Genomic DNA, 20,652 nt, shown 5'->3' on the forward strand with positions numbered 1-20,652 from the left:
CTGCGGGCGGTGCCCGCCCCTGCGGCCTCTGTGCCGGCTTCTTCAGGAAGCGCTCGCCCCGATAGCGTCAGGTGGACGGTATCGCCTTCGCAAAGTAAGGCCGAAACACTCCGATTCCTTCCGGCTCCGGGGAGGGCTGAAGCGCTCCGCGGTCCCCCAACCCCGCCTGTCGAGAGGCCGCCGCGGAGGGGAGAAAAACGCATTGCCGCGTGGCGTGTCCCTTCCCGCGGCCCGTCACGGTACCGCCGCTTTCCGTAGCGCAGGCGGAAGTGTTTTCCCAACGTGCGTCGTACGAGCCCGTGAGGATGTTTCGGGCCTGGCGGGCGCCGCCGCTGGCCCGGGCCGGGGCGCAGGTCCGGCTGCGGGCCCGGGCGGGGGTCTCCTGGGGATGGGCACGCTCCGCCGCCTCGGAAGCCAACAGTCGTCTGCCCGCGGAGGAGAGCCGGCAGGACTCCCAGTACCGGGACACGGTGTTGCTGCCGCGCAGCCGCTTCCCCGCGCAGCTGCCGGGGCGGCTGCAGCCTGAGACCGAGCTGGAGACGCAGCAGGTAGCGGTCGGGGTGGGGGATCAGCTTGCCCGGGGGCTGCGTGCACAGAGAGGGGCGAAGGGTTCCCCCGGCCCGCCTCGGCGGCGGCGCTGCCGTGGGTGTGCGGCGCGACCCCAGCCCCGGCCAGGCCCGCCTTTTGCTGCGGTTACCTAATCGTCCGTCTGGGCTTTCGCGGGGGCCTGGCCAAGCCGTCGCAAGCCAGCCCTCAGGGAAGGGTGAAGCTCTCGGGGTAGTTAACTAGCTAGTTGGTTGGTTGGAATCGGGATGCTCTCAAGTTTGTTATGGCTTCGTCTGAAGAAGGAGTAACGTCACTCCTGATAGCGCAGAGGCAGACTGAATGCTGGGCTTAGTACTATGCCCCTCTTGGGCTTTTAAAATAGTTTTATGCTACTTATACCTTTTTGTTACAGAGTTAAAAAGGTAGCTTTTTATGTTTGTGTATTTTAAATACTCATTTTACTAGGAAGCCAAAATCCAGGCTTCTTGCAAGTGTGAATACCTGCGATGATTTAGTTGTTTTCCTGTTGTCTTTACAGAAATGTGGTTTTTCAGAACTCTATTTGTGGCAGCAGCAACGGAAAGCAAAGCAGGAATTTTGTCTTCATGATGGACCACCTTATGCCAACGGAGACCCTCACGTTGGCCATGCATTAAATAAAGTAAATGTTTACTTATTCATACTGTGCAGTTGCAAAGTGGTAAATACTTTCCATGCTGTGCTGTGTGTTATCCACTTGCATGTAAATCAATAAAACTTCAGCGTGTTCAGTATTTTGGTAGAGGCGGCTTTTAAAAAGCAAATGTCACGGTTATGTGGCTATCATGTGATGCCCTGGTGACATTGATACCATAGCGTGACATAAATACCTCAGACTGCTATGTGGTCCTTATACGCTGGGTGCTCATTTACAAGGCTGAATGTTTCAGTAAAAAGAAAACTTCTATTTCTTTTTTAGAGAAAGTCCAGCCTTAATTTCTAGCAGTATTAATTGCGCAGTTTATATGTATATTAAATGTATCACATGCAGACACGTGGAGCTGAGCGTGTATTTCTCTATGTAATAATGTCACTATAAGGCATGGTTGAGCTGGCCTCGCTATTATTTTTTTCCTTTGGGTACTTTGTAAGTTCATTATATTGAATTTATTTTGTTTTATCTGGGAGTCTTCAGCAGAGCCACCATGGCTAAATGTAGATTGTTTTACAAATGTCAATTTCAGCTTCAAAATGATACTCCTAAATACATTGGCTGCATTTAGATTTAGTCCTGAGAGTGACAGCCTTGCATGTCCTGCAGCGTGGGAAAGACTTAAATGTGACCCACAGCTTCCTATGGTACTAGTCCTAAAACCTGGGATTTCTGAAAATTACAAGTTTTGGTAGGTGATTGTTCATATCAAAAAGCAATGTGCTAGGCCAGTGTAACTAGGCCAATACTGTAGGTCCAGCTCAATATCTTTTAAATGAGAGCAAGTAGGGTTTGTTTTCTCCAAGTCTTACAAGTTGGTTACAGCATCTTTCAGTTATACTTAATCTGCCAGAGCCGAAGTTTTGCAGACTCGACTGGGATCAGTGTGATCAAATGCTGAGCTCGTTTATTGAAACACAGACAGAGCTTATACAGGTTTCTCTATCAGTACACGAGTTGCATTACATTGCTGTTGGTTAGATGGTCCGTTCACCCGCCTTGCATGCGTCTCACTATTGCTCATAATTGGTTGAGGCTACACAGTCACGTTGTTCCTTTTCAAGGCAGTTGTTAACATTCTTGCAGTTTCTTATCTCATGGAATTTCTGACAAGCTCCCATTCTCAGACATCTGCTCTCCTGTTACTGCATACTGACATGTCTCTGCGAACTTCCCCAGGCCTGATTATATGGGGGTCAGCAATAAAGCTGGATGGGCCATGAAACCCACTCCTCTCAAAATGCATTGTTACACTTAATCCTTTGATCAGAGGTCCTTTGAGGTGCTGCCAAAATGCAAAATGGTGGATGAGGGGGGAAAAAAAAATCATAAATGGACAGTCTTAAATGTATCATGCAACGTTTTAGAGTTATTTTCTTAGTAATAATTTCTCCACACGGGGGAGCTAAAGCCATAACTGACCCTTGTGTCTTTTCAGATTTTGAAAGACATCACTAATCGTTTCTACATGATGAGAGGTTATAAAGTACACTACGTGCCAGGATGGGATTGTCATGGATTGCCGATTGAGTTGAAGGCATTGTCAGAAGTCAAAGGAGCTGAAAATCTTTCACCAATGCAAATTAGACAAAGAGGTAAACTGCTGCTTGCAAAAATCTTTATAGAAAAAGATGGCTTACCTATTTGTATGTCCTACTAACATAGTTTGAATTTTATTCTTTATAAACATAGTTATAAAATACATTCTATATTTTATTGGGTGCTTTTGTCTTAGCTGTTGGTTACATTTTCTTGGATGGCTGTGTGTTATTTGCCAAGCAATAGTACAGTGTGATCTTACCAAGTGGAATAATTGAGTACAGGCTTAATTTGTTGCTATAGTGAGCATGTAGCATTAACTGTGGCTTTAAAAAAACAGGAGTAGGGCAGAGGGTTTGTAATTCTGCTTTGCCTAACTGCATAACAGCATGAAATTGATATTTATCAGATCAGCATCCTTTTGGGTTTGGAAGACTGGATTTGCTGAGGAGCTAACAATAAGCTGCTCATAACCTGGGAGTCCCTGCTTGAGCAGGGGCTTGGGCCAGATGACCTCCAGAGGTCCCCCCGTCCTCATCCTTTCTATGGTTCTGTGATAAAAGTTCATCAGGATTGCTTGGCTCAATATCATAATTAGGGATGTATTTATTGACCGGTTTTAATGATGATACAAAACTGTGGGGGTGATCCTTTCAGACAAAGTTAGCCTGCATTACGTGGAGGCCCTTCTGAAAAAATAATTTCAAATACCAGATGTATTAAAAAATGACAACATTCAGCTTCAAAACGATTTGTGATGAGCAATTTAAACTGCCTTAGCTTGAAATTGCAGCAATGAAACAGGCTAACTGATTTTGAGATGCATGTTGCTCTGAAAAGTTTGGATCAGCATCAACAGAGGTGGTTAATTTTCACTCATAGTTTACATTGTTTGAGGATGCATTTTGAGAAATTGCTTTTTATAACTAAATACACTTTTTTCCCCTTTCATCCTTAAAAAGAAAGCTTATGTTCTAAAGATGCTTGTGCTTTGTCTCCCTAGATTAGTTAAAAAGTGCCACTCCTGGATCTTTTTACTCTTTGAAGTTGTTTTATGTAATAGTTCTCTGAAATCTAGATACATTTTAAGCCATAGTAATCTGTTTAATACACGTTAGTAATTGGTGCATAGTTTCAAAGAAGCTCAGGCTTTAAAAAAAAATGTCAGCAGCATCTTTTAAATGGTATTATATTGATCTTAGTGGCCTGAACTCTGTGTTTAATGGAACTGTTCCCTTCAGCCAGAGAATTTGCAGAACGAGCAATTGAGAAACAGAAATCCGCCTTCATTCGTTGGGGTGTAATGGCAGATTGGGCTAACTGCTACCGTACATTTGATCCAAAGTATGAAGCAAACCAGCTGAGAGTCTTCTACAAAATGTATGATAAGGTATGTTGAACTTTTGTTAAAGTGTGTTTTGTCTTGAGTTTCAATTCTCCTGATTTTCTTTCCCTTCCCTCCCTTTTCTCTCTAGGGTTTCATTTATCAGGACTATAAACCTGTGTTCTGGTCTCCTTCAGCAAAGTAAGAATCAACTTACTGTTTTGTCTTGAAAATTTTAGCAAGAATATCAATAGCTTTTCATGTCCAATTCTGCTAACGTACGCTTGATACCTTCCCAGAACAGCCTTGGCAGAAGCAGAGCTTGAATACAATGAGCAGCACGTCAGTCGTTCTGTGTATATGAAGTTTCCCCTGTTAAAGGCACCACCGAAGCTGGCTTCTATGATAGGTATGGCCTCTGTCTAGATTTTAAGACTGATAGCTTGTACTTCACTTACAATCATAACAAAATTAGTTCTTATTTACATCTGTAGATGGATCATCCCCCACTAGTGTGCTGGTCTGGACCACGCAACCTTGGACTGTGCCAGCCAATCAAGCAGTTTGCTACATGCCAGATTCAGCGTATGTATCTTTCACTTGATTCAGTGATCTGTGTCAGTGTTTATCAGCAAAGTTAAAACATTCTGGCCTACCACAGTTTTGTTCTGTCTCTCTTAATATGTTTAATTTTTGCGTTTTTTATTTTTTAAGTTATTCCTTCTTCCTGATGTTATATTAAATCTTTTGAAGATTTAAGAGTGAGTTGGATGTCTGAATCTTAAAAATGTATTTAGCTGTTCTTTTAGAGGTGGAATGTTTCAACAGTTTGTAGCTTTATGGTGTTTGCATTGTAGATACTCAATTGTGAAATGTATGACAACTGGTGAACACTTCATTCTAGCTGCAGATAGAGTGGAATCTACAGCTGCTGTTTTGGATACACAGTTTGAGGTTATATCAACGTGTAAAGGTAAGTTTTAATCTTGTTAATCTTAAATTTCCTAGAAATTTGCTAGTAGGTGTCTGAAAACAGACTTCTGATTCAGCGTCATGAGTTGGGATTTAATGTGTCATTTGTGAACTTTATTAATTTGCCTTTATTGGTGATTCAGTGCTGGAAATACACATATCTAAAGGAGGTGTGAGTATGGTGACTTCTGTGACCGTTGTGTTGGTGTCTTTTCACGCCTGCATTTTTAGGGGCAGAGGAGAAATTACCCAGTTCTCTGCTTGATAATCTTGTTTCTCCTGATCATAAAATTACCTGGAGGTGATGGTCTCACATACTTGAATCACATGATTTGCAGATAACGTACAACAATAGAGACAGACCTTTAAAAATACTTTAATATTAGAACTTGTTCTTTTTATCTTCCCATATATTCAGTAATTAGTTATATTTGCTACCTTTTCTGTATTTGTGTATCTGTCTGCCTGACAGCACTTCCTAAACATGTTCCTTCTATCAAGAAAGCATTCAGTTGAGGCCATTTTGTCACATGAAGTGTTCCTCAAGCTCTGTGGTTCTTGACTTCCAGACAGGCTTTACTTAGATTTCTTAATTTATTTTTTAACCCTAAATTGTCACTAGCTGTACTCTCTTTGTGTGTAATTTAGAGAATTTAAATTATTGATGACAATATTAGTACTTAGAGGCAGAACTAGGAATAGAACCCAAATTAAAGGGTTTTAATCATTACTGAGATGTGCCTTTGGAACACTGAGATAGTGGCCCCCAAGGAATGGGAATGTGTGAAGTTTCTCTATGTGGAATTTCACTACTAAAGGAATACTGTTGTCTAAGCTAGAGGAAGGTTTTTTCCTTCAAAGGAAAAAATACTGCATGCAAGACTAACAATGTAGGGAATTCAAAAGCATTTGGACAGGGACCCGTGAACAAAATAAACTTCGGGAATATTATCCCATACGTATGCTCACTGATCACTTGTTCCCTTGTTGCTCTCTGATAAAAGAAGCTGAATGCATGAATTGTTTCTTTATTTTCTCATCAGTTTTTTTTTTTTTTTTTTTTTTCACCCCCAGGTCTAGATTTGGCAGATGGTTCTTGTGCTCATCCCACAATTCCTGGCAGAGTCTCTCCTCTGTTACCTGCAAATCATGTGACAATGGCAAAAGGAACAGGATTAGTTCATACAGCCCCAGCCCATGGTATGGAAGACTACAGCGTAGCTTCCCACAATCAGCTGCCCACGGTACTTTAATTTTTCAACTGTTGTCCTTGATTTCCTGCAACTGCTTGATCACGTGCCACTGAAGTATGTGGTGTAATTTGTGCATAACACTTGGAAAAGTTTTGAAAAATTCACATGGGTTTCACTGATGGCCTGCAGGGGTGCTGGGCTAACCTTAAAGTGTGTATCAAAACAAAAGGGGGAAGTTTTTCATCCATCTGCCTATTAAAGCTTACAGGGAAGTGGTAGAACAGAATCAGATTTCTCTTTTCTCTGTGTTTCTGTTTTTTAAAGGATAACACAGACAATAATTCGCAGGTGTCGGCTCTCAGTACTCAGAATTGGCTTTTATGTATCTGGCAGACCAGTAAATCACCAGTTATGTATATCATTATTACTTTTCAGCAAAGCTTGTTTTAAACAGGTACATAAGTACAGTTCTGTTACACGTGACTGGTTTGTATTTGGTGGAAATGAAGTTGTAGGGTATCCTTTTTCTCTTTTACCTTTCTGAAGAGGTGACTACTGAGATATTCCAAAACCTGATTATACTCCTATTTCTGTTTGGGTTTTTTTGAGAGTAAGTTTTTTCTTGGAATTTTACTGGCTTGTTTTTCACTGGTAAGTTGAAAAGTCATTGAAATACTAACCAGTGAGTTGATGGAAGACAGTGTATATATATATATATATGTATATCTGCAGAACTAATGATGCTCATTTCTTCTGATATGTTGAATGCATTTGCTGTTCACCAAATCTGAAGTGTGCATAAATATAACATACTTTGTTATTCATCAGTTAAATAGTTACTCAGCAGAGTACTTAACTCGCTTCTGAATGCCAAGAAGGTAATTGATTGCCATATGGTATTTTATTGACATGATTAACATATTTATTTTAAGGATTGCCTTGTGGATGAAGGTGGGTTTTTTACCGAAGCTGCAGGTCCTGAACTTCAAAATAAGAATGTCCTTGAAGAGGGGAATGAAGCTGGTGAGTATTTGACATTTAGCAATTTGTTACTTTATCAGTTACATTCCTGCAGCTATGTTTTGAGGATTCATGTGCACTGAACACATCTTGAATGTGTTGGTCGTGGAAAGGAATGAACTGAGGTTAAAAGTAGCAGTATATTCTAATCTGATTTTACTTTTGCCTCATTTTCTTTTTTTCTCTCAGTCATTCAGATGCTCCATGCAGCTGGGAGTTTGTTAAAAGAGGAGAAATATGTGCACAGTTACCCATATGACTGGAGGACCAAAAAGCCAATGATCATTCGTGCCAGCAAACAGTGGTTTGTAAACACAGCCAGCGTGAAAGCTACAGCACAGGTATATAATTTTCCTTTTTTGGGGAGACATTTGAAAGCAGCTGATATCACTTGGAATCAGCAAAGCAATCTTGCTATAGCTTACTTAAGAATCTGTTCTTCTCTAGAGTTTACCAACACTAGTTGGAAAGTGTTAGTTCTTTGGAGAAGTGATGGATGCTGGGTTTTGTCAATATTGATATAATCCAGGATAAATGCATTGACTGACATATTTTGTTTGTTCATTGTATTTATAGGAGATGTAAACATTTCTTAGAGCTTCTGATTTTTTTTTCCGCAAAAATATATTTAAAAATACAGTGTTTCAAGGAGCTAAATCTGAGGAGACATTTTTATCACTGTTAAAATTACCTTTGTTGTTAGTGGTGGCCTTGCATGGACAGATGTGTTTCTTTGCTCCCCTATTAATTTTGCCACAGTCCTGATTTAAATAACTTCAAGACTTATTGTTTGTTTTTTAAATGCTCTTTGAAATTACGTGCATCCACACAGAAAGCTCAAACCAGCACCTTAGGCCACCTTGGGCAACAGTGATGTATTTCAAATGAGGGCATGAGGTGGTTTCTCCATATTTATCTTTAGAATGAAGGAAAATGTGGGTATTCAATGGGGTGGGAGCAAGTAGTCGCCCACACTCTTTCATGCAGGCAGCATGTATCAAGATTTGCACAAGGCACAATGAGCTGTTAAACTTCAGTTAGAGATGTGGATCCTGTTTCTTACTCGCTTTGGTAGAGAATGAGAGCTGGCAAAACAGTGTTGGCTGCTCTGTGGGGACCTGCACGGTGTATATACAGTGCTCTGAGTATGTTGTTGAAGAGCAGTATGTGGTGAGGTAAACAACATGACGATTACCCAAGATCATGTTATTCAGTACTGGGAGCATGAGTGTTGTCCTGTACCTTTCTCTACTGGTAGCATATAGTAGTGTTTGAATGTTGAAGCATGTTCAACAACTTGTTGTGTACTTTATAGGAAGTGCTGAAAAAAGTGAAAGTTATTCCTACATCTGCAGCGAACAGGATGCTTGAAATGCTGGACAGAAGGACGTTCTGGTGTATATCACGACAAAGATGTTGGGGTGTTCCGATTCCTGTTTTTTATCAGAAGAACACAGGAGAGTGCTTGATAAACAGGTATTTCTCTAGCTGTATATACTGAAAAATTAAAGAATGAGCAATGTCTGTTGTGCTGTAGTTATACAATGCTAGAAAACTTCTCTTTAAGTAGTGCATGCTTTTTACTTGCAGTTGTTTATACACAGAACTGATTCATCTATAAGGGAGAACAATCAAAAACCTCATTGCTGAAAGTGACTTGTACGTTAAGTGGTAGGAATTAATTTACTTAGATACTTAAGTTATCTGAAAAGTCCTCTTGGTAGTAACTGCTGCTTTTATCCCTCATCTTCAAGTTAAGTGAGCTGGCAGTGATCTCCAGCCTTTACGTTTAAGCAAGGAGTAGAATGCAAGTTGTAGTTAAAATAGATCTCGACTGTAATTATACTACAGTAAATTGAATGATAGAAGTGTTTTGTCAGAACAGAGTTTTGCAGATATTTTGTCACTTATTCAACTGAAGTGGAATAACCACATCAGTTGCAGAATAAATAACTGCATTTTATTTCAAAATACACTTAAGTGATTTTGAAGAGCCAGTCTTAATAAATGTTAAGTGAGTTTTAGCTCTGCAGTTTGGTATCTAAAGCTTCTGATGCTAGCCTTAATTTGCCATCTTTTGGTGAAGTTAATAGTATCCAGGAATTAAAAATGCTGCATTTCAGGAGTTCTAGGCTCTGGAATGTGGAGGAAATCACAGAATCACACAGAATCACAAGGTTGGAAGAGACCTTTGAAGATCATCAAGTCCAACCATTCCCATCCTATGCTAAACCATATCCCTAAGTACCTCATCAACCCTTTTTTTGAACACATCCAGGGATGGTGACTCAACCACCTCCCTGGGCAGCCTGTTCCAGGCCCTGACAACTCTTTTAGTAAAAAATCCAAGCTATGCTTTAAAACAAGAAACCCCAAACAAATATGATCCTTTTCTGTCTTTCAAGGGGTAATAGAGTTCTGCTTTTACCCTTTTGGGGAGCAGAGGTTTTCAGTTGTGAATCTCATTTAAGGGGTGATTTCATAGTATTGTGGAGTTCCACGTTCGTTGTTTATTTCCATAATGGCTTTCTGTCTTGAGATATGCTAGTGTAACTGTTCTATTATACATCTTAACCTCACAACTGTTTGTGCAAATTCATTGTGGAGAAGAAGATTGTATAGCTGGAGATGAATGTAAATAGTGTTGGGTTTTTTTTGTTTTGAGGTTTTTTTTAAATCTGATGTGGACTAAATGCACTGCAGAGAGCCCAGCCTGTTTTCCCAAGGCTGGACTGTGCGTGTGGGTATTGTATTAGGTGAAGCTTAGGGTGTGGAGAGCAGAGAATGGACTTTAAGCCATCAGTCCTTAGCTTCACCTAGTGTGACTGGGTGTGTAGGGTGCAGAGATACGTACTTTGACTCTCAGGAGGCTGTAACTGTGAGACCACAGTAACTGTAGCCATTTATAGTACCTGAATAATGCTGACGCAGATCAGGAAATAAAGGGATGGAGGCTCTGTAGGCTGTAAAATCATTTTACTTGCAAATACTGTTAGCATATGAAAAGTAAGTCTATGTTCATGGTTAAAAAAATACAGTTCCTGAGGAATACTTATCATAGTCTGTCTGTAGGAGTAGGCTTGTGTGTGTTACTCAGGCTTGCTTAAAATTGTTAAATATATAGTTTAATAACAAAATAAGAGTGCAGTGAAAAACAGTTTAATGACTGGCAGTCAAACATGAAGGGCACCACGAAGCAATAGCTCCTTCAGAACGTAGAGGAGCTCACCTAGCTGGCACAGAAAGTGTTTGAAAGGAGCGATGCGTGGCAGTTCCTTCGGACTGTAGTAAAATTACCTTGAAAGCCAGTGACCTGTATTAAAAAGCACGTAAGTGCTTGAGCTGTGTGCGGTCATTGCTGGAGCTGATCTCTGCCAATCGGGGCATTTTTGATGTGAAAAACTCTGCAGTAGTTTAACAGTTTGACTTGTGCGTGCAGGCATTGGTCTAGCAATCACGCAGGCTGGTGAATGTACAAAGGCACAGTATGGTGTGCTTGGTTAGGATTAGTCTGGGAGAGAGACAGACGTTCAGGAAACGGAAAGAAGACATCCAGTATGCTTGAAAAGTAGGTTTATTTCATTTGGCTGGCAGCTAAAGATGCTCATTTCTAAGCAATACTCACTTCTAATGTGTTTTACAGTAGTGGTGAAACTTTCAAAGAAAACTCTTAAACACACATTAAATACATAAAGTTAGCTGTGGCAGACTTCTGTAGCCTGAGTCGGAAAAGTGCACAGAATATTGGCCTATAGAAATGACAGGCAAATTTAGAAAGCAGTCTGTCAATTCATAGGTCATTTTCCTGGACACCAGGTCTAAACAAAATAAGCAGATAGGCCTAAATGTTCAGTTGCATTTGCATGATCAGTTTGAAATCATATTGCAGTAGGTTGCTAACCTACTTACGATGCTTGAGAAGTTTCATACTCAGATTGTCTGAATAATTAATACTACTAAAATGACACCAAATAACTTACATATCAAAACAAAAGCTGTTTTCTTATCTTGAATGGTGGATAAGCATGCAGTAGCAGCTGCTCCGGAGCTTTTGAGTGGCTATCAAAAGTAACAGCATCTCCACTGGAAGTCAGTGTAGTCCACATGGAGTTGCTGTTACATATGAGAGCACCGATGGTCAGTCTTAAGTGATCCTGTCTATATATCACCTGTAAAAAAGATTTATTTAAAAAAAACCCCACACCACCAGCAATCCTGTCTTTCTAACCTGAAAGCCAAGAGCCAGGCTGTAATCTTGTATGCAACAAGTCTGATGCAAGGTCTCCGTGAGTCCTCGTGTTGGCTGCTGTGGTTCCCCCAGCCCGTAAAGACATTTGATTGTGCATTGTTGTTGTCCAAGATTATAATTTTAATACACAACTGAAGATTAGGTCCTCTATGTAGAGGATACCACATTGTACTGCGATCAGGAGTTACAAAATTGGTACAAAATAGTAAAACTTCGTACGAGAAACATAAGAGACTCTTTTTCATTACTACAATTATTCAGAAAGAAGTAGGAGAGTACAGAGGTAATATTCTGTGTGACTTTTCTGCACAAGAGGAGAAAAAACACTTTAAATAGAATGCATGCACAAATAAACACACCATTTTTCAACTTTGAAAATGTAATAAATTTTGCGGGAAAACATTCCAGTTCTAGGGTATTCTGTAACCCAGATATCCAAAAGGTAAAACAAGAGTTTTATATTTCCAACAGAAGCTCAGCTGAGGAAGCAAGTGTGAGATAAATACCTTAATCTGTCCCCATGCAAGCAATTCTTAACTTTACAAATTCACTGTTCAGATATTAGTAATAATATGTATTATTACAAATGACATTCTAATGCTTGAGAACTTTTCTCCCCCTCTCTGTGACTTTGATTAACAAGTAACTTAAATTTCTGAGGGGCAAACAAAAAATAAATAAAAGCAACCTGTTTTAGAAATAGATCTTACCCTGCCCTCTAATTTGCGTTGTGAAATACTGAGGTATTTCAGTGGCTTGTAAGCAATAGCAACTTACCATCAGCTAAATACTTACTGCTGAAGTATCAGCGTTCACGTAACATCGCAGGTAACTTGCCTTCTTCACTCTTGTTTGAAGAGGTTGAGAGACCAGCAGGCACTGTATTCTTCTCCTCCAGACTGTATCTTAATGCTGCCTAATTTCTGTTAACACATTAAATAAGTGTCCAGCATAATCAATATCAGACTTCAGAGTGATTGGCTGGCGTCGTGGTAGCGTGAATTGCCGTAGGGGTGTCGGTGTTAAAATGTAGCAAGTGACACGTAATGCGAGTTCTTCTAGATAGCGTATGAATACAGGGCAAAGTTTTACAATGGTGTTTATTGCTGCCTCTCTGAATTACCATACTCACGTTGAAGCTCGCAGATTATAAAGTGATGAGTAGTTATTTGAGAAAGGTGGTTTTCACTTGTACTTCATGTTAAAGTACTTTGCAAAAACCTTGCTCCTTTACAATACAGATGCCTAAAATTCAGTAATTTCTCTCTCTTGTGGTAATAGCTAATCATATGGATCCTGGGAAAAGATTGGAGGGGGGTGGAAGGAAGTGTTTGTCTTGTGTTTTTCAAACTGTAGGAGGAAAAAGTATTTGTTGAAATGGCATCCTGGAAATCTCTGGTTTTAATGATCTCTTATAAAATACTCACCTTTTAATGTTCACTTGTATTCTGTAGGGAAACTGAGTATGATGGAAAAACTTGCACTGCTACAATGCCTTTTTTACTTGATTTGAAACTACAACAGAATTTTGAGATTATTGGTCAGTTGGGAGTTGATTTGCCGGTCACTGACTCCTTATTTCTTGTAAGTGGTTGATAAGGCAAATCTGACCTTCTAGTTCTTTGAAAACTTTTATCTGTAGCATAATCCTATCTGTTCACGTGTCGCAGAAATGTGTCTTTAAAATAACTCTTCGTAAACTAACAATATAAGCCTTTGGATAGCGCAGCAGTAGGCTTGGTAAAAGGTTAGTCCACAGTACACTTTGTAGTGATGGTCTTATCCACACCAGTGTGGGGCATTGGCGATGCTTGCTTGCTTACTGTAAACGAAGGCAGTAATTTTACAATGTTTTCCCAAGGGAAAACGATAGCAGAGTTTTATTTCCTTCTTGTCTGTCCCCCTAGCTCTGTTGGAAAGGAGAACAGTTCACCCTCACCGCAGGTAATACAGATTACAGTAACACGGTGTTTCAGGTGTCATAGTATCATTCCCCCCCTTCTCAGTTTTTCCAAATATTTGTATCCTGGGCCTAACCTTAATCATTCTCTCTCCCATTGAGGAGAGCTGTCATTGCAGTTTACAGTTAAAGTGCCAGAAAACTGTGGGTACTTCAGGCTCTGTCTCCTTTGTTTAAAGCTTAGAATAGCTGACATACTGATATTGCTGCTGTTGTCAGACTGAATCCAGATGGCTGCTGGAAAACGTTGTTAAGACCATACTCCTATATGTAGTCCAAGGTAGCTGTCAGCTTTGGTCTATAGCTGTTAGCTTTGGTCTGTAGCTGCATTTAATTCCTTTTAAAAATCCTAACAAATAGCAATGCCATTAAATATCTGACGAGTGCTTTAAAGATTTATAGATTGGAAATGAATTCTTCACTAGACTTTATGTCCCTACACTGAGGTGTATTTGCAATATGGGAAAGTTACATAGGAGGCAAACACAGCTCCTTTTTCCATTCTCTCCTCACTTTATATGGCATGCTGGTAGCTTTGCCTTCATAGTTATGGGCATGATTCTTGAGTAGAAAAAATTTCTGGCTCTTATTTGATGACAGAGCCATTAACTGAGCACTGAATCACTTCTTCCATGAATCACTCAACATGCACTGACACTTATGTGGTAATAAGCACAGTTTAGGGTAACTAATCCTCTTTCTAATTTCACTGTTCTGTCTTCTGCTGGTGATCACCATGGTACAGCTTGGCCCATAGGAAGGCATTGAGTCTGTAAAGAGAGCTCTTACAAAAATCACTTGAAGACAACTAGTTATCTGTAATGGTCTTTAAAAATATTCTCATTTTGCATTTGAGAAGGATCAAAGATGGAGCCTCCTCTTGGTGAGGACTGAAAAATAATGGGGTGTCTTCCTATTTCTAAAGTGGTCCTAGGTGCTATGGTCAGTGTCATCATTGAAGGGTGTAAAGCCAGCCTCATTAGTGAAGGTGCTAACCCTGCAAGAGGGAGCCAGATTCAGTGGAATAGTTTACTCTGGGCTGAGACAAACTAGCTTCTCCTTGGCTTATTTGAGTTTTCCTGAGAGCTTTCTGAATTTGAAGATTTAGCCTGAAGGAGGCAAGGCAGAAGGGATACTTACCAGCTATCTGCCAGGACTGGAGTTGTTTGCTTCTGTCTTGGAGAAGTAACACTTCACAACTGGAAGCATAGGCAAATAAGCCTCTGTGAAAATATTTCTGAAAGGAAAAGATACCATTCATAACCAGAGCTCCTAAATGTTGTTTTACCAAGATGAATGTTAGCAGACATTTTACAAAGCCATAAATTGTGTCCTTTCATCATTAAACTGGAAGGTGAATAAATGATACCCATTCTTGCCCAAAAGGGTGAGAATGGCAGTAGTATGCTGTCTGGCTGTTGCTTTGTGACCGGTACTGGTTAGTGGGTTTTCTCTCCAGAAAACCTACTGGGATGTTCTACAGCAGTTTACTTTGAAAAGGAAAATGATTAATTGATGATTGATTGATTAATACAAAATGGTTGGTCTTTTGTTGCAATCTTATTCTTACAACCAAGAGCAAAATTGCATTTTCTTCTTACTGTTGCACCTCTTGTCATGTAATTAAGTAGCAAGTTGTTTCACATCTTCTTGGAGTACGTGGGGTTTCATCCTTTAAGTCGACGTGTAAGAGTCCACTAAATGAGTGCAGAAGAAACAGCATGCTGAAGTCCAATCCGCGTGATGACACTAAAGAAGTTCCATCTTTAGAGCTTTTGGGTTTTCAAGGAAATCATGCCACATCTTTATTTTTCTTTTTCCCCCTTTTGCAGTACTGCATCAATAAGTTAGTTAGCTGATTAAATCTTCATTTCTAGAGTTAAAAACTAGTCTCTGGTGGATTGGGCCACGCTGGCTTTAGTTGGCAGGTCACGATGATCTGCTGTACTCCTTAAACACAGAAGATGTTTTAAAGATCATCTCTTTAGTAAGTGCGCTGTGAGTCAGCTTGACAAAGTGTGTGAGGTTTGGGGTTTTTCTGAAGCTATCTTAATTTATGTCTAGACTTGGCATTAAATGATATTAAAAATCAATTCCCCACAGCCTTATTACCTACTGGGGACAAGGATTGAAAGTGTCCTAAGTATCACCCAGAGCCACATGCATTGTGATTGTGTTATCTGTTCACATCAGGAAAAAATGCTTCGTTCCTTTTTTTTTTTTTCCCTTATTTCTGTACTATCTGTTTATTTTTAGGACCTTTGTGCTGCCCTTTCCTAACCCTCTGTTCCCACATGAATTCTCAAGGCCTCTTTATTCAGTGCAGAAAAGAAGCCTGTTGTCAAAAACAGCAAAGTTTTTTGGAGGGGGAAGTAGTTGTGTTTAGCTTCTGTAAATCCAAGGTGAAGAAATAGCAAGTGAAATGGACTTTTCAAGCAAATAGAAAATGGAGTTATCAAGCTGCTGGCATCGTTTTTTGAGTGCCCAGTTATTGAGTATTTGCAGAAAAAGGTGCTTAGAACTTGTTTGGGTTTCTCTGTCTGGGTTATACGCAGCCCTTCTTATCTTAGAAGACAAAATCAGGAAGTCTTTTTAATAAAGGCAGGAAGCTCTGTGGAATCATGTCTGGATTAGAAGCTGGAAAATCACAGGTTTAAATAGCTTGATCTCTTTATGAGAGTATCTCACTGCTTTGGTCTGGGGTAGTTGCAGAAAGGTACAATTAACTCATCATTATGTCCTTTCTTTTTCCTTCTAACCCAGTGAAACGGTCATGGATATCATCAAAATAGTGGAGCAGCAAGGAACAGATGCATGGTGGACCCTTCCTATTGAACAACTGCTATCAAAAGAGGCTGTAGCAAAGGTAATTATTGTACTTCAAATACAGAAGGTGCTTGAGATAGCTCAGTGGTAATATAAAACCTTTCCATATTCCCATGATCCTTTTCAGTCTTGTACCTTCCGGGGCAGGTATCCTGTGAGAGGAGTATTCAGAAAATGGGATCTAAGTATGGCAAAATGCGCACAGATTTGTGCCATGAATTCATCTGCATCCTCCTTGTTTTAGTTCAGGAGGAAAGTGACAGTCTAATTAACCAAAGTATGAGTCCAAATATGTATTGTCTTTGTCATGAAAATAGATTCAAATTTCTATTTAATTCTTCCTAGCTTTTTATTGTTCCTTTAACAATGGTGTCCTTAAACTGTCTTACAAACTGTAGTGTTACTCTGCCATCTCAGGATTTTTTGTAATTTTTACTTGTTCTGAGTTTTCATCAGTAATTACCTGAAAGCTACTGTGAAAGATTCCCTGAAATATTTTGTGTTCTCTCACAAAGTTGGTAGCAATGTCTGCGCAAAACCGGTCCAGATACCAAATCTACTTTATTATTAGCTTTGAAAAGCATTGATGACACAAATTACTCTGTTGCTTTTTTTTTTTTTTTTTTTCCACTAGGCTGGTGGTCATGATGTTTCGGATTATGTCAAGGGACAGGATGTCCTAGACATCTGGTTTGACAGTGGAACTTCCTGGGCTCATGTTTTGGAAGGTACGGAATTAATATGTTGATCTTTCCTTTAAAATGCTTGGAGAAGGCAGTAAATACAACTGACGGTGTTGGCATCAGCAAAGCAGAGGTGGGTTCTGCCAGCAGCAAACTGGTGGTGACTTGTAAAGCTGCATATGTTGGTAAAGGTGAGGGTTGGATGTTGGCAAACTCATTTTCAGCATAGCTGAAGTTGAGATTTCTCTAATACTCTGTTCTGACTGCTCCTGCTGTGTGCTGTACCGCGTATCTTTGTATCAGAACGTATGCGGTATGAGTATAGAAGGTTCATGACAGCTGGTTGGTAACTCTTAAATTATTTTCAGTTAACAAATACCAGTTTGTGCTTGTGCATGCTCAGTGACAAAATTGAGGTTTAGCTGCTGAATTTAAGTGAGTTTTGTATTTCTAACCGTGTCAGTGTACTTTTTCTCTTCTGATTACTTTCAGTAACTAAAGCAGTATATTGTGGCTCAAAATATTTACACTTGTTGTATGCTATTTATAACTCTTACTGACAGTAGTTGCTACTCAGCAGGTAGGCAGATATATATTTGTATAAAAATATATAAAATATACACTGTTTGCCTGGAGGGTAGTCCAAAGTCGGGAGCACTTTCTAAAGGAGGAGTCTGATCCCATACATCTAGTCTGTTGGACTTTAAACCTTCAGTACACAATTGTGTGATAACAATCTTGTTGAATTATAAAACACGTTAGTACCGGAGGTTTTATTTCTTAGCAACGTGATCAGGCAACAGTACCATCGGCAAACATTCATTTTCTAGAAGACCTTCACATATATTAAAGTTCATACTGTTTTTAAAAATGTTTCTGGGTTGGTTTGAGAAGGTGTTGGAAAGTACTGTTTCATGTGTACAGCTACATAACTTGCATTCTTTAAGAGCTTAACACTTGAAGAAACTACGTCTAATCCTGTGTAGAGGAAAGACGACGTGTTTAAAAAGGAATAGCAGAATCAAGACCCTTGATTCACTGTTCCTATGGGAGCCTTGCACAGTCTGATTCTCTAATGCCTAATAAATGTCGGGCCTTTAACAGTACAGGCTGCTTCTCTCATGAAACCGTGAGAAGTTCCTCTTCTCCATCTACTCAACTGTTTTCATGAAACTTGCTGGGACTCGGTGTGCATAAGGCATCTTCCTTTGCTGTCTGATGTGGCTGGGATGTCCCCACAAAAGCTGGAGGAAGGACTAACAAGCAGTGTGATCCTGTAAGCCTTTTTGTCTTCAGAAATGACATCAAAGCTTCATTAGCTTTTTGCCTTACGTCACTTCGGCTACCAGCCACTGCCAGAAGTGGAAGTACAGTCTCAGCAATTCACATGATGTTACTAGTTTAATTTAACTCTTATAAAAATGCCCTTTGCAAGACAAGTTGTTGAATTAATCGTTTTGTCTTGTATTTCCCAGTATGCTCCGGCTTGTAAAACTTTTTGCAGAGCGTCCCATGCCAATAAAGATAATTGGCAAGGCTTATAAATGGGCTAACTGATGGGGATCTTTTAGTGCTTCTGGGGCAAAAACAGATGAAATCCAGAGAGAAATCCAAAAGTGCTTAGAGAACGTCACAGCAGGAAGAAACTCCCGTGGCTTGAACTCGGGAAGGCACAGAGGCATATGGGAGCTGACATGCTACCTGTGAAGTGCTACCTGTTAATTTTGTAGCAGGAGATGAGAGATAACAGCTGCTATTGCTTGCCTTCTGGTGACAGTGTCATGCATGGCAGTGGCTCTTTCGCAGCATGTGAGTTAATTTTCGGGGCAACTGGAGGATGTAATCGATGGCTAAAACTGTGAGATTAATGCTTATAATTGTTTTGTTCTGCCATGAACTCCAGTTCTTGAAAATTATAAATCAGCAGTCTGTCTGTTAGTAACCAGCAGGAATAAACAGTGTTACAGGTTTCCCTGCCAGTTCCGCTCAGAAAAATAAGTAATTGTTTTGAACATCTTTGCGACACAGGGAACTTGGGCCTGAGTTTTCACTGAACTGGCTGCACCCAAGCTTATGGAAAGAGATGCAGCAGTTATAAAATCCATCCCTTTATGTGATGGCCACACAGATTGCTTTCAAAAGTCCTGGTGGGGAAGAGGAATGAGAGAGATTCTGCAATATGAGGGTTTCAAACAGGTTAAAGGAATTGCTCAGTGGCCCAAACTATAGCATGCATGGACACGCTTGCCCTGCTGTGTTTCCTACCAGAGGGCATGGTTCTGATGGAAATGACTTCAAGTTGCTGGTTTTTTCACTGAATTACAGTTGGCTTCATCTTTCTGGCTTAGGTGTGTCAAAGGTACCACTTCTAGCTAAATGACAAATTAACCAAACCGCTCTTCATCAGCAGTGTGGCAGGTAGGAAGGTGCAGCTCACACGCTATGATCGAAGATGTAACTGCCGTAGTCACAACCCCAAAAATGTCCACATAGAACTGGGCTGCGTGTAAATAAATACTCATTCCTTTGCACACTTGAGAGCAGGTCTGCAAGTGCCATGTGCCCTGAAAAACCCACTGCTACTGAAGCTCTCTGGGGTTGTAACTTGTTCTGTTAATGCTGTTTGCCTAACACTGTTTTCACTGAGCAGTTGGTAGTGCTGCTGTCTCATCATGTTTGTTCCTTGCTACACATGCATCAGATACATTTTTTTTTTGAAAGAACTGTTTCCATATTCTTTTATGTAAAGTTACAACTTCAGTCTGAATGCTTCATATGTGACTAAATTCATTGTCACAGTACTGCTGTAGAGATGGTACCTTTTCATGGAGGCAGAAGGATGTTAATACACTGCTTCCAGTAGGGTGGTGGGGTAAAAGGAAAACTCGGTTCAAAAGCACTTGCTAATTTTGAGCACAGTGCTGTGGTGCCTGGGACTATTTATTTTGTTCTTTTTCGGTTTGAAGTTCACTTTGTGCGTGGCCTTCTCATAGTGCTTACCTGTTTTGTTAGCTGTCTTTGGAGCGTCCATTGTAGAGAATTCTTTTCTGTTTCAAAATTCTCTTACAGGTCCTGACATTTTCGTCACGGGCAGAGTGACATCTGCACTACAACCCTGAGATTACAGTTTTTTGAAATATTTCCTATAAAAATGCACACTGGACCCCATTGTGATGTGATATGCCACTGGCACAAGTCACATAGCTCTTTGCCCATAGTTTTGTATCACAATGATGGTGGCTTTCAACACCATAACTCCATTCCCTATCTTATTGTCTAATATTTAACCAAATGAATTTGATTGTTTTACAACTTACCTATCTAAGTGTTTAAACTTTTGTGCTGACTGAGAGACTTTAATTTATCTTAGCTGATTCATGCCTGGCATTAAAATACAATGCGTTTAATCTAAAAGTCAAAGTCTGTAAGATCAAAGATACGGGATCTTGAAATCCAAACCAGGAGGCTCATAAATTGTAATTCTCTTTAATGACCTATGTACTACACTTCAGCATAAATTAAACAACTGCAAAGGCTCCTTGAGGTTGTTGGACATGGTCTCCCATCTGCAAAGAAATGTGTGCACTGTTCTAATTAATTTCTGTATAACAAAACCAGGACAGGGCAGCTCCCCGTGCGCTTCAGAAGG

At 40.1% G+C, this 20,652-nt stretch overlaps 1 protein-coding gene across 1 annotated transcript in view; it reads left to right on the top strand.

The window, feature by feature from the left end:
• Positions 1–294: 294 nt before the first annotated feature.
• The window catches only part of IARS2 (isoleucyl-tRNA synthetase 2, mitochondrial), a 28,705-nt gene continuing 8,347 nt past the window's right edge, over positions 295–20,652 (top strand). Inside the window, exons 1-14 of the mRNA XM_084261581.1 lie at positions 295–548; positions 1,085–1,207; positions 2,676–2,832; positions 4,018–4,166; positions 4,252–4,301; positions 4,400–4,509; positions 4,595–4,685; positions 4,958–5,073; positions 6,147–6,316; positions 7,198–7,288; positions 7,475–7,626; positions 8,601–8,761; positions 16,258–16,360; positions 16,955–17,048. Coding sequence (XP_084117707.1) covers positions 306–548; positions 1,085–1,207; positions 2,676–2,832; positions 4,018–4,166; positions 4,252–4,301; positions 4,400–4,509; positions 4,595–4,685; positions 4,958–5,073; positions 6,147–6,316; positions 7,198–7,288; positions 7,475–7,626; positions 8,601–8,761; positions 16,258–16,360; positions 16,955–17,048 — 1,810 coding nt within the window. The 5' untranslated portion in view covers positions 295–305. The remainder of the gene's footprint in view (positions 549–1,084; positions 1,208–2,675; positions 2,833–4,017; positions 4,167–4,251; positions 4,302–4,399; positions 4,510–4,594; positions 4,686–4,957; positions 5,074–6,146; positions 6,317–7,197; positions 7,289–7,474; positions 7,627–8,600; positions 8,762–16,257; positions 16,361–16,954; positions 17,049–20,652) is intronic.

The sequence above is a fragment of the Gallinula chloropus genome (genome assembly GCF_964237585.1).
Source record: "Gallinula chloropus genome assembly, chromosome: 3".
Lineage (NCBI taxonomy): Eukaryota > Metazoa > Chordata > Aves > Gruiformes > Rallidae > Gallinula > Gallinula chloropus.